Source organism: Nycticebus coucang, chromosome 15, assembly GCF_027406575.1.
Source record: "Nycticebus coucang isolate mNycCou1 chromosome 15, mNycCou1.pri, whole genome shotgun sequence".
NCBI classification, from domain to species: Eukaryota; Metazoa; Chordata; class Mammalia; order Primates; family Lorisidae; genus Nycticebus; species Nycticebus coucang.
In genome coordinates, this window is record NC_069794.1 from 14,111,359 (window position 1) to 14,124,054 (window position 12,696).

A 12,696-nucleotide genomic window follows, 5' to 3' on the forward strand; every position below is an offset into this window, starting at 1 on the left:
ATGTTAATACCTCAAAAACATTCAAATAATGTCATATTAAAATTCAAATCTAAATGTCTCTGGATAGGGAACAAATCCGTAAATTTTCTTTAGAATTTATGATTTTTTTCCTATACTGAAGTCAATTTCGTGGATGAAGAATTAAATAATAACAGGGTGTCCCAAAAGTCACCATGCATAGGAAAATCTAGATGTTCTAGAACACGGTCACCATTAAGTGGGAGAGAAGCCTTCGTGTATGTGTAGAAAGAGGTGGCCAGCGCACAGAGACTATTTTGTAAAATTTTGTAATGAATTATTTTGTAAATAAAGGTACATTTAGCTACAACTTCCCATTTTCCTTATGTATGGTGACTTGAGGATACCCTGTATTATCAGTAGTGAGGAAAAACCTTCTTTACCATTAAAACTGAATGGTACCTGAGGCCAGGAGTTCAAGGCCAGACTGTGCAACATAGCAAGATCTTATTCTTAAAAAAAATAAGAAAAAAAAATTTTGTCGTGCATGTCCCAGCTACTCAGGAGGCTGAGGCCAAAGGATTAAGCCCAAGAGTTCAAGGGTACAGTGACCTGTATTCATGCTACTGAACTCCAGCCTGGGTGACAGAGCTAAACCTAGTCTCTAGAAACAGAAGAAAAGAAAGACTGCATGGTTCTAAAGAGAGTTAAGTAGAATTTTATCAGCAGAATAAAAAGAAGCAGGTTAAATAAAGACTATAAAAAGCAAAACTTAATCTTTTAAATACATAAAGATTCAGGAAGCAACGTTCCACTAATTTAGCATTTGAAGAACATGTAACTTACGATTTTGAAGCATTTGCATAATATGTTCCTTTATCATCGGCAGAACGAGTTTTCCACCAAGTCCACAAGCCATTCGGTCTAAAGCACTCTCACCAGCAACTGCATTGCTAGACATATAAAATGATGTATTCAATATATTCCCAAAACACAAGAAACAGTCCATTGCACAGACATTATTTCCAAACATCTTACTAAAATAGGACTGAGAATTCAAGCAGTCTTCAGATGTTAAAAATCCTACATTTTAAGAAAGCGTAAATAAAAAGTTTAATATGGGCTGGGCACGGTGGCTCATGCCTATAATTTTAGCACACTAGGAGGCTGAGGTGGGTGGGTGGATTACTTAAGCTCAGGAGTCTGGGACCAGCCTGAGCCAGAGTGAGACCCCATCTCTAAAATAGCCAGACATTGTGGTGGTTGGCTGCCTGTTTAGCCTTTTCATTAGTAATATGGTGGAGATGCCATCTGTTTATCAAATCTTCAGGAGAAATAAAGACTAGGAGAAAAGTAAATATGAAGGATGACAAAAATCAAAGCCAAAAAATACTTGACAAGCCAAAATGGAATAAAAGGTCAACTCAATTTCAGCTTGTCAAAGTACTTTTTGGCTTTGGTTTCGTCATCCTTCAAAAAAGAGAATCACTTGAGCCCAAGAGTTTGAGGTTGCTGTGAGCTGTGATGCCATGGCACTCTACCAAGGGCAAGAAAGTAAGACTCAGTCTCCAAAAAGAAAAAGAAAGTTTATTATGATCCACTGTAGTTTCAAAAATCTTGTGTTTGATTCTTATTTTTCAAGACTCCTACCACCTCACTGGCTAAAGACTATTCTCCGAAATAGCTTATGGCTCTTAAGACTCAGAGATGAAAGCAGAATATCTCACACACTCATCTCATCTTCTAGAAATACACCCTTCAAAATTATCAATGAACAGACACATGAAACTGAAAAGCATGCTGAAAATATGTGTAATTTTCCTCTACTGTTGTGTTTATTCATCTAGCTTAAAAGGGTGTGAGCTGCACTGCCAAAAACTGCACAGGTGAAAACTCAATGTTAGCATTTTCACTGAAAACGGAACAGATTTGGACATAGAAGCATTTGTACACTTATTCTGGCTTGAAACTGCAAGACTGGTAATGATACTGCCATGTGCATGATCTTTAACCACTCTGAGGACAACACTATAAAGCAGCAGCTGGAAATGACCCAAAATACGTTTATGCCCTGTTTAATAACAGGTAAGAAAAAAGTTCCTTACACTGTATAAATTTAAGTTTTGTTTACAGGGCAAGTTAAAGAACAGGTCACAGCATGTTACAGTAATTGAGCCAGAGAAAGGAAATCCAATCTATCCTAGTTTTCTCTCTAGCCCTATCAGGTGATTTCCAGTGAAGGATTACTTTTACACATTTCAGAACAAAAGTGAAGCCAAAAATCAGTCAGTTTTAATAATGGGATTAAGCCTCAAAAATGCACCACATATTCTATAAGCCAAATGTCTTCAATTTTTATTTTTGTTAACCTAGTAGTTTATATTGACTACCAGTCTTTCAGGGGAATACTTTCAGCTCTTTTTTAGAATGGGTGGTGGTAGTATGATACGCTGGGAAGAATAAAAGAAATGGTATTAAGCCCAAGTCCACTAACTGGCCACTTAATCTCAGATAAATGACTCGATCTTCACTCTCCATTTCTGCATCCATAACATACCTATGGGACTACTGAAAAAGACAAAACAACACAGCTCTTAAGTGCTGTTTCATACACATATAAGGGGCAAATACTAGCGCTGCACAGCAAGTAGAGTTGATTTTGGTTGACTTTTCCTAAGAAAGTGGGGACCTCCTAGGGCGAAATAAATAAGCACAATAGTAATTCTAGTAATACTGTCACCCAGTGTAAAAATCCTGTCACCACTACATTCTACCCTGAAGTTAAACTGCTTCATATTGGCAAAATACAGTGCTCTGCAGGAAATTTTCTAGAGACAACTATTCTCAGTGAGGTGTATACATATAAAAGCACTCGTTACAATAAATCTGCTTTATACATATTACAGAAGACACTTTAACTTCAATTGTTTGTTGTTTGTTATAGATACCTTTCCTTTCCTGATGACAAAATAGTTTTATGGATTATCTATTTATCAGTAAAATAAAGTATGCTTTATGAACGTATTAAACACACAAATTTTAATACGAATTATACACGAAAAAGAAACTACTGCTTATAAAATGTGCTGAAGGAATGCATATGTCAGAGAGGCAGTGTCCCATATCCCAAAGTTATAAGCTTTCTTTTGGGTTAGAGTATAGTGGTGGAGAGACAGGCCTTGCAGCCCTCTGGCTCTCGACTGTCACCTGGATAATCTGTGTGATTACCTGTCAAAATCGTCATCTTCTAATTCATCAGCATTTGCCCAGTCCTCATCCTCTTCCAGATCAACCATCATTGCTAACATCTGAGGAACTAAAAATAAATAATTATTTCATACTTGAAGACTGGCTTTATTTCATCTTTATCACCATTTATAAGTAAGAATTATAAGAAAATGAGACAAAATAATTATTTGCCTATGCTCCCCCACTCCCTGCAGAATCTAGTTGGTTAACTGTTCTCACCTTTTGCCACGAGTGTTTTGTATCTGGCTTCCTTAAAAGGTAACATTAAGTCAAATCTCACTGTGAACTTCCCAAATGCTACTGTGTCCTTTCCCTCTCACTACTAGAACCATCACAAAACTAATATTTACTATTCCCAAATCCATCGTTTTTACACCTAAACTGGAGATTTCTACGTCTATACACAAAATTATAGCATTATTTCAAGATTTTATTTGCATAATACATTTATGTACCTTTGGCAGTATGTTTTCTTAACACATTAGGATTTCATTTTAATTACTTCATAGCATTCTATTAAAAAAAAACATACCACACCTTGCCCTGCTGATGAACGTTTTGGTTGTTTCCAATTTTTTCCTCTTAAAAATCTGCATTGATGACCTTATTGTACATCTCCTTTTTGATAATTTAGTTTGGGCATGACACTGTTGCAAGTATCTTCAATATTACTAAAAATCATCAAACGGCTCTGCATAGCTATTGCACAAACTTACATTCCTATGAGAAGTTTAAATAGAGGCCTGTCTTATTTCAAAATAATGTGTGAAGTACCTCAGAGCTGGAATAAGAGTCCTCTTAGCTCCGATCTTTTATCAATACCTGTCACTGTCAAACTTTCTAATAACAAGTACCCCACAATTACACTTGTTTTTACCGAGACTCAGCAGGGTTCGTTAGTGATTTCAGATTCCTCTTTTATGAATCTCCTGTTCTTAATCTATTTTCTAGATAATAAAACTTTGCTGAGCGTGTGCACCATAATTTACACTTTCTCCCAGTTTGTGGCCTTTCCTTTCAGTTACTATGTCTTTGGTTGGTCAAAAAAGTATTAGCATGTGCAAATTTAGCAATGTTTACATCTATGGTTTGTGATTCTGAGACTTCAAAAAATTCTTCTCTATTATTAAGCTTTACTTGTCAAACATATCTGTTGAAGTTTAGGTCTTTGCTCAACTCCAAATTGGTGTTTATAATCTAAAACACCAATAAAAGAAATAGTATTAAACCCTAGTCCATAACTGGAGATATTTTTTCCTATGGAAACAACCAGTTGTTCCAACAACCTTTGATGGATCATCTTTTAAAGTCAGCTTTTTCCCCATGTGCCCCATCTGCTTCCAGACTCGCCCTTTTGTTCCATCTGATCCATTGTTTATATGTGAATCAGAACAAATTCTGAATCTGCACGGCTAATAGGGCAAGATCTCCACTTCGTTCCTCAAGATTGTCTTGGCTACTCCAGACCCTGTGTTATTCCACAAGAATTTCAGGATCAATCTATTATGACCAACCCTATTGGGCTTTCGACTAAATGATACTGAACTTACAGATTAATCTGAGAACTGATATTCTATTAGGCTTTCAATGCACTATTCCGTTTTCTCCTTAAAGGTTTTCTTTTTTTAAAGATAGTCTCACTCTGTTGCCCTAGGTATAGTGCTATGGTGTCATAGCTCACAACCACCTCAACTGTTGGGCTCAAGTGATCCTCTTGTCTCAGACTCCTGAGTAGCTGAACTATTGGCATCTACCCCAATGTCCGGGTGGTTTTCCTTTTTTTTTTTTTTTTTAAATAAAAGTAGAGATGGGGTCTTGCTCTTGCTTAGGCTGGTCTTGAATAAGGGATCCACTCGCATCAGCCTCCCAGAGTGGCAGGACTATAGGTGTGAGCCACGGTGCCCCACCCTCCTTAAAGGTCTTAATATGTCTTTTTTTTTTTTTTTTTAAAGAGACAAGAGTCTCACTTTTTTGCCCTCGGTAGAGTGCTGTGGCGTTATAGCTCACAGCAACCTCCAGCTCTTGGGCTTAGGAGATTCTCTTGCCTTGGCCTCCCGAGTAGCTGGGACTACAGGCACCTGCCACAACGCCTGGCTATTTTTTGTTGCAGTTTGACTGGGGCCGGGTTTGAACCTGCCACCCTCGGTATATGGGGCCGGTGTCCTACCCACTGAGCCATGGACGCCGCCCCTTAATATGGCTTTTAATTTATTCCCAGATACTGTAAATCATGCCTATTACCAGACGTTTTTCCTCTCTAGTGAATTTTCTAAGTGATTATTATGTATAAAGCAACATTATTATTTTTTATGGTCTCGAATCTATAATAACAACCTTACTAAATCCTTTGACCAGTTCTAACACCTGTGGATTCTTCAATAATTTTTACAGACAATAATCACATAGCTTACAAATGACTATTTTTTTTGTTGTTGTTTACAATTCTTATCCTTTTATCTCCTAATACATTGTCTGGGACTGTCAATAGAATGATGGAGGAGATACTTTTCTTATTCCTAATGTTAATGCAAAAGTTTCAAAATCCCAAATACTACCTAGGTATAAGATAAATAAAAGATGGGTGCTACTACAAAATAAATCTGGCAACGTATTTACTTTCCAAATTAAGTGTTCAAATATTCTTTAGCTCATGAAGAAATGGGCAGGCCAGAAAAGGATCATATTAGTTCCCAAGACCTTATCCCAGCACAAAGAAACTTCACAGTTTTTGTAGCACACTACTAGTCACAGTTCTCTTGCAAAGAAGGTCTGTAAAACAAAGCAACAGTATACAGTCAGAGACCTGCGGCTTAGACTGTGCTCTAATTCTACCTGCATGGGTTAAGTGCTACTACTTTACTACTAGCTGCCTGTCTGTTCCCTCTAAATTATTCTTAACTGTGCTCAATATTTAACATAAAAGTGATACAACAGTCTGTCATGGTCCACTACAGAAATTTCATTTATAATACCAGGTTTTAGGGTGCCTGCAAAGTCATAAAAGCATAGTCACATGGTATGTTCAAGTGTGTATGTATGGAGATGGATTTAACGATATTCACCTAATTCTGAAAGGACATTCATTATATTCTTGACATATTTAAGAAATGACCCAATCCTTAACAAATTTATCCAATAATTTTGCCACACTACACATAAACTATTTGAAGACCTCTGACTTACTAGTCTGTGCAACAATATTGGTATGTTTTCTTAACATAGCAGCTGCAGTCTCAGAGAGGGTCACAATCACTTCAAGGGCAAGCTGGCGCTGCATATTGTTGAGGCTAGTGTCTCCACACAACTGCAAGAAAACATATTCATATACACTTAGTAGTTAGGATTAATTAGTCCCTGAAAACAACAAAGAGAATACTGACTGACGTTATTTAATCCACCTTTAGACTGAGCTGTAGAGTTGCTTCCAAGTGAGGACGCAAATACTTTGGAACAGTATCTGCAATCTCAACAAGGGATTTTAAGACCGAATCATCATTCTGGTAGCACGAGTCATTTACAGCCTAGAAAAGATGAAACAGGAAAAAAAAGGTCTGTGTTCAAGACTCACTTTATGATGCCTTATTAGCTATAACATCCCTAAGCAGAATAGAGAAATGTCACTATTTTTCACTAAATAATTTAGCAATCTACATGATCACAAATGTTCTAACAAAATATCCATCTTCCTTTTGATGGATATTAACTAGAAACACACAAAACGGATTAAAATCTAAGTCAAATTTAAAGCCAGTGAAACTATAATAACCACTGTAACAAAACACGGCTGCAAAGGAATTATTTTTTCTGTATCTATGCCCTAGTCTTTTTCATATATTTGGGGAATACTAGATCCTATGATGCATTTGAGGTGTTCAGTGTTACCCATTTTATTTCTCCTTGATGTTAAGTGGTATATTGCATTCTGTACCTACCATTGTCTATTTTAGAATAACTAGAAGTTCTAGTGACATCTTAATTTACTCTAAATTGCAGGGAAGAAAAATCTGAGATTTAATTTCAACAGTAACCCAGGATTTAAAATATTTAATTACTGAAACAAAACAGCATATATTAAAATCAATGTTTTGTCATCGACCCAAACTATCTTTTTATTATGACACCCTCAGTGTGGAATGGGGGAATCTCCCTACATTGTATCCATGTGATAACATGAGGAGAAAAGTTTCACTAAATGCTGTATCTAATATGTGGAAACCTTTAAAGATACTTCCCAATTGTCACTACATTAAGAAAGAGAAAAGGCCAATGATATAGTTTGGATATTTGTCCCTTCCAAATCTTACGTTGAAATCTGATCCCCAGTATTGGAAATGGAGCCTGGTGGAAGGTATGTGGGTCTTGGGGGGTGAATCCCTCATGAATGACTTGGTGCTGTCCTACTAGTAATGAGTGAGTTCTTACTCTATTTCTCCCATGAGAACAACTTGTTAAAAAGAAGCTGACACCTCCTTCCTCTCTTAATTTCCTTCCTTGTATCATGTGATGCCCACTTCCCTTTGCCTTCTGCCCTGAGTGGAAGCTTCCTGAAGCCTGACCCAGAAGGAGATATTGGGATCACGCTTCCTGTAAAACCTGCAGAATCATAAGCTGAATAAACCACTTTTCTTTATAAATTACTCAGCCTTAAATATTCCTCTATAGCAACACAAACACACACCCACGGAACTTGTATGATCTTCTCAGGGTGTATTTTACATGATCATAAATGCCAGACATTTATAAAAATGTCTTTATAATGACCAGAATCTAAGTCACAAATTATTTCTTTCCTGATTTTGCCCAATCCCCAATGTAACTACTATTATGGCAAGAACACATAAATCAGGTTGAGAATCCCAAAGAAGAAAATATGAAATGCTCCAAAATCCTAAATTTCTTGAGTACAGAAATGATGCGCAAAGAAAATACTCATGGGAGCATTTTGGATTTTCCAATTTGGGATGCTCAACAAGTATAATGTAAATACAGTACATCAAAATCTAAAAAAAAATCCAAAACTTTTCTAAGCATTTCAAATAAAGGATACTCAACCTGTACTTTGTTTTGTCCACTTCAGGAAATCTTACCACCAAAAGTAATGCCGATTGTGATGCTTGACCTGCCAATGATACCTCTGTAGCAGTCCAGTTTTAGCTATCCTGCATTTACACAGATCACTTAGAAACCATCTAGACAACTATGTCTGTTAGTGTAGTCATGTTTGAATGTTTATGGATGAAAAAACATGCCATTTTGTTATATATTACTTTCTTTTATTTCTTCTTTGTATTTAGTTAGGGCCATATATTATTTTTAAAAATTGTGCATGTACCTGAGTTATATAACCTATGCATTTTATTTTAACATGGAAAGTTAAAAAATATCATTAAAAGGGGGGTCCAATCTTATTTTGTTCTCTGATTAAAGCAAACAGTATCCTTTAAAACATTAATTCATCCTTAGGAATTAATCTAAAGCACTTACTTTAGAACTTTACAGTTTAAATTGTGATTCTACCACATACCAACACTAAGGGTTTGAGTATATATTTTATCCTCTTTTTGTTAGCTTCTCCTTATGTAAAACAGGCATTAAATCTTACAGATTATTTGGCCGATTAAATAGAAATAACCTATGCGACTTTATATTCAATGACAAGCATGTAACTGTTTGCTTTGTATCATTTGCATTATAGAAAAACTGTATAAACCTAACTATTTCAAGGCACTAAAAAAATCTCTCAAAGGTAGTAAAAGCTCAATGGAGACAGAGATTTGCATGTTTTATTTACTGCTATAGTCCTAGTGCCAGTATATAACGGGCAACAAACATTTACTGAATAAATGAACGAATACACTGTAGAACCCTGATGAGAATTTAAGCTAACGAAACCAATACAAGATATAATTATGACTTATTTTATACCATTTTTGTACCTGTAAGAATCCGGGTAGCAAGTCTGCAAAATGTTTGAACAGAGCAACATTATGCTCATTTGCAAGTATAAATGCAGCTGTAGCTCTAGCAGATAATGTCCTGATCTAAAATGAAGAGAAACAGAAATGTCAAACATAAGAAATTTTTATTTATTTTTGAGACAGTCTCACTTTTTTGCCCTGGTGTAGAGTGCTATTGTATCACAGCTCACAGCAATGTCAGACTCTTGGGCTCAAGAGATCCTCTTACCTCAGCCCCCCCCAGTAGCTGCGACTACAGGTGCCTGCAACAATGCCTGGCTATTTTTAGAGAGAGGGTCTCGCTTTAGCTCAGGCTGGTCTCCCTCCTGAACTCAAGCAATCCACCCACCTTGGCCTCCCAGAGTGCTAGGATTATAAATATGAGCCACTACACATGCCAAGATGAATTTTTTTTTTTTTTGAGACAGAGTCTCACTATGTGGCCCTTGGTAGAGTGCTGTGGCATCACAGCTCACAGCAACCTCAAACTCTTGGGCTTAAGCAATTCTCTTGCCTCAGCCTCCCAAGTAGCTGGGACTACAGGCACCCACCACGCCTGGTGATTTTTTGGTTGCAGTTGTCATTGTTGCTTTAGCTGACCGGGAGGTGGGTGGGTGGGTGGGGTGTGTGTGTTCAAACCTGCGACCCTTGGTGTACGTGGCCAGTGCCATAACCACTGTGCTATGGGTACCAAGCCCAAGATGAAATTTTTACTAGTAAAACTTCATAAAGTATAAGACTAAAAATAACCTTCTAATACAATTATTTCCTTCACAAGTTAAATTAGGTATTTATGAAATTGAAATTATTTACCGACGGGTGCTCCTGATCTTGCATACACTGAACTAACATCCGTTTGATGACATCTAAATAGTGCTGCTGTTGGTTCCCAAAAATTCCAGGAAAGTTCCTAAAAAATAATCCAAAGTGCTCTTTAAAAGCTATATTACAGCTTAGTTAAGTGCAAGAATTTCCAATCTGTGATCTTCAATAAGTATAATGAGTTAAGTGCAAGAATCTCTAAATTATCTGACTCAAAGATACACATTAATCCTGAGGCTGAATATCGTCTACCCAAACACACACTGGAGAAGTCTAGAATGGGAAGAAAGGCTGCTCAGCATCCATGCCCAGCCCCCAGCTTTATCCCTATCACTGTCTCGGCCAGAAGCTGACTTAAAGTGCAGGATGGAACACGAGCAACCATGAGTTTTCAGATGGTAACTGTAGGAATTAGGCTTTCTGATCATTGGCTCCTTACTTTGGTACCCCAGGTAATCCAAGTTTTGCCCTATTTAAAATTCGCTAAGCAAACTGAAAGCTTTTAAATTCTTTAATCTGGATTACTGATATAAAAAAGATACATGTGACAAGTAAAGTAGAAAATTATGTACTGTCTAAAGTGTAGACCATCTCTCTCTCTTTTTTTTTTTTTAGTAGTCCAGGTCTGACGGTGTTTGTTTTTTCTTTTTGAGGCAGACTCTCAGTCACCCTGGGGTTGAGTGCCATGGTATTCTAGCTCACAGTAACCTCAAACTCTTGGGCTCAAGCAATTCTCTTGCTTTAGCCAACTAAGTAGCTGGGACTACAAATGCCAGTCACAAAGCCCAGCTATATATATATATATACACATATATATATTTTTTGAGACAGAGTCTTACTTTGTCACCCTGAGTATAAGTGCCATGGTGTCATAGCTCATAGCAACCTCAAACTCTTGGGCTCAAGGAATCCCCTTGCCTCAGCCTCCTGAGTAGGAGGGACTACAGGCACCTGCCACAACACCCAGCTATTTTTTTTGAGACAGAGTCTTATTATGTCACCCTTGGTAGAGTGCTGTGGTGTCACAGCTCACAGCAACCTCAAACTCTTGGGCTTAAGCCACTCTCTTGCCCCACCCTCCCAAGTAGCTGGGACTACAGGTGCCCACCACAACACCCGGCTATTTTTTTTGTTGCAGTTGTTGTTTACCTGGCCTCAGCTGGGTTTGAACCCGCCAGCCTGGGTGTATGTGGCTGGCGCCGTAACCACTGTGCTATAGCCCCCAAGCCAACATCCAGCTATTTTTAGAGGTGGGATCTTGTTCTGGCTCAGGCTGGTCTTGAGCTCCTGAGCTCAAGCAATCCACCCACCTCGACCTCCCAGGGTACTAGGATTACAGGCGTGAGCCACCGCACCCAGGTTGTGTGTATCATCTTGACAAATTATAAATCCATTATATTGATCATATTTTAAATGCAGTAAAAATCTATGCTAACACAGTATGGCAAAAAATACTCACTTAATTCTAAACTTAGACCATATTTTACCTATCAATATACAGAAGTTTGTTAAAATATTATAAAGTTTGGTCACAGAAGACCCAGGAAATATAATGGGGAGTCACCAATATTCTTCTGTTCTTCAAGATACCATTATTAAAACAGTTTTCTAAAAGCTACATTTGGTACTGTGTTATCTTCAAATAAAAAAAGAGGAAACTGGTGAAGCAAAAACTTCAGAATCATAAAAGACAAAAAGAAAACTGTAGAGAACTTCTAGATCCAACTTCTGTGGATCACAATATAACATAAAATGCTTTTTTTCTCTTTTTACAGTTTGCTTCCAACACAAATGTAAAACTTATGTAAACGTATTATTTTTAAGTCTAAAAAGTTATATTAGGCTAAACAAATCAATTTAAATGTCTTGGGTGTTCAGGAAATTAAAATTTTCAAAAAAACTGTATCAATGTATGTACCAGAAAATGTGAAGGGCAGCTTCCCGCAGTCCCACATTTTGAGAGCTGACCGAATCAAAAAGGAACTTCAAACCTTCAGGCCACTGGTTGTTGCCATCCTCATCTAAAAGTAAAGAAATCCAGGCAAAAAATGTGGTTAAACTGTTACAAAGACTAAGAGTTGTAGAAATTAAAGACCTTTTCTTTTAAATTATCCCCCCACCCCCACATTCCAACTTTTGTGAAATGGTAAGTGTGCTGCTTAGCTAACATTAAGAAAACAAAACACCCTTAATCTGTCCTTTAACATTAACAGGATGCTGAGGGGGAATAAAAGAACTGCTTCAAAAAGAAAGTACTTACGAGAGTATTTTGAATTATTCTGGAATGTTTTCATTATTAAATAATTTCAATGAGACATGTCACCTATAAAAATATCTGTACACTTAAAACTTGAAAATTAATACATACACAGAGGCTGGTGGGTTTGAACCTGGCCTGGGTCAGCTAAACAATGACAACTGCAACAAAAAAATAGCCAGGCGTTGTGGCTGGCGCCTATAATCCCAGCTACTTGGAAGGCTGAGGCAAGAGAATTGCTTAAGCCCAAGAGTTTGAGGTTGCTGTGAGCTGTGATGCCGAGACACTCTACCGAGGGCGACATAGTGAGACTCTGTCTCAAAAACAAGTTTTCATTTTATCTCTTAAAAAAAATTTTTTTTTTAGTGTTTTATAATGTACAAGGTATAGCAGTGCAATGGCCTATGTATGTATTTGTCAACACACCCATATATAACAGTAAAAGCTCCTGGA

General features: G+C 37.2%; 1 protein-coding gene across 2 annotated transcripts in view; it reads right to left on the reverse strand.

Annotated features, from left to right (window-relative positions):
* The window catches only part of IPO5 (importin 5), a 54,178-nt gene that overhangs the window by 27,313 nt on the left and 14,169 nt on the right, over window positions 1-12,696 (reverse strand). For both annotated transcript variants that reach the window (XM_053563571.1, XM_053563572.1), the window contains 7 exons: window positions 11,905-12,007; window positions 9,978-10,074; window positions 9,144-9,248; window positions 6,606-6,728; window positions 6,391-6,511; window positions 3,187-3,274; window positions 805-911 (listed from right to left, as the gene is read on the reverse strand). In XM_053563571.1, the coding sequence (XP_053419546.1) occupies window positions 805-911; window positions 3,187-3,274; window positions 6,391-6,511; window positions 6,606-6,728; window positions 9,144-9,248; window positions 9,978-10,074; window positions 11,905-12,007 (744 nt within the window). The remainder of the gene's footprint in view (window positions 1-804; window positions 912-3,186; window positions 3,275-6,390; window positions 6,512-6,605; window positions 6,729-9,143; window positions 9,249-9,977; window positions 10,075-11,904; window positions 12,008-12,696) is intronic.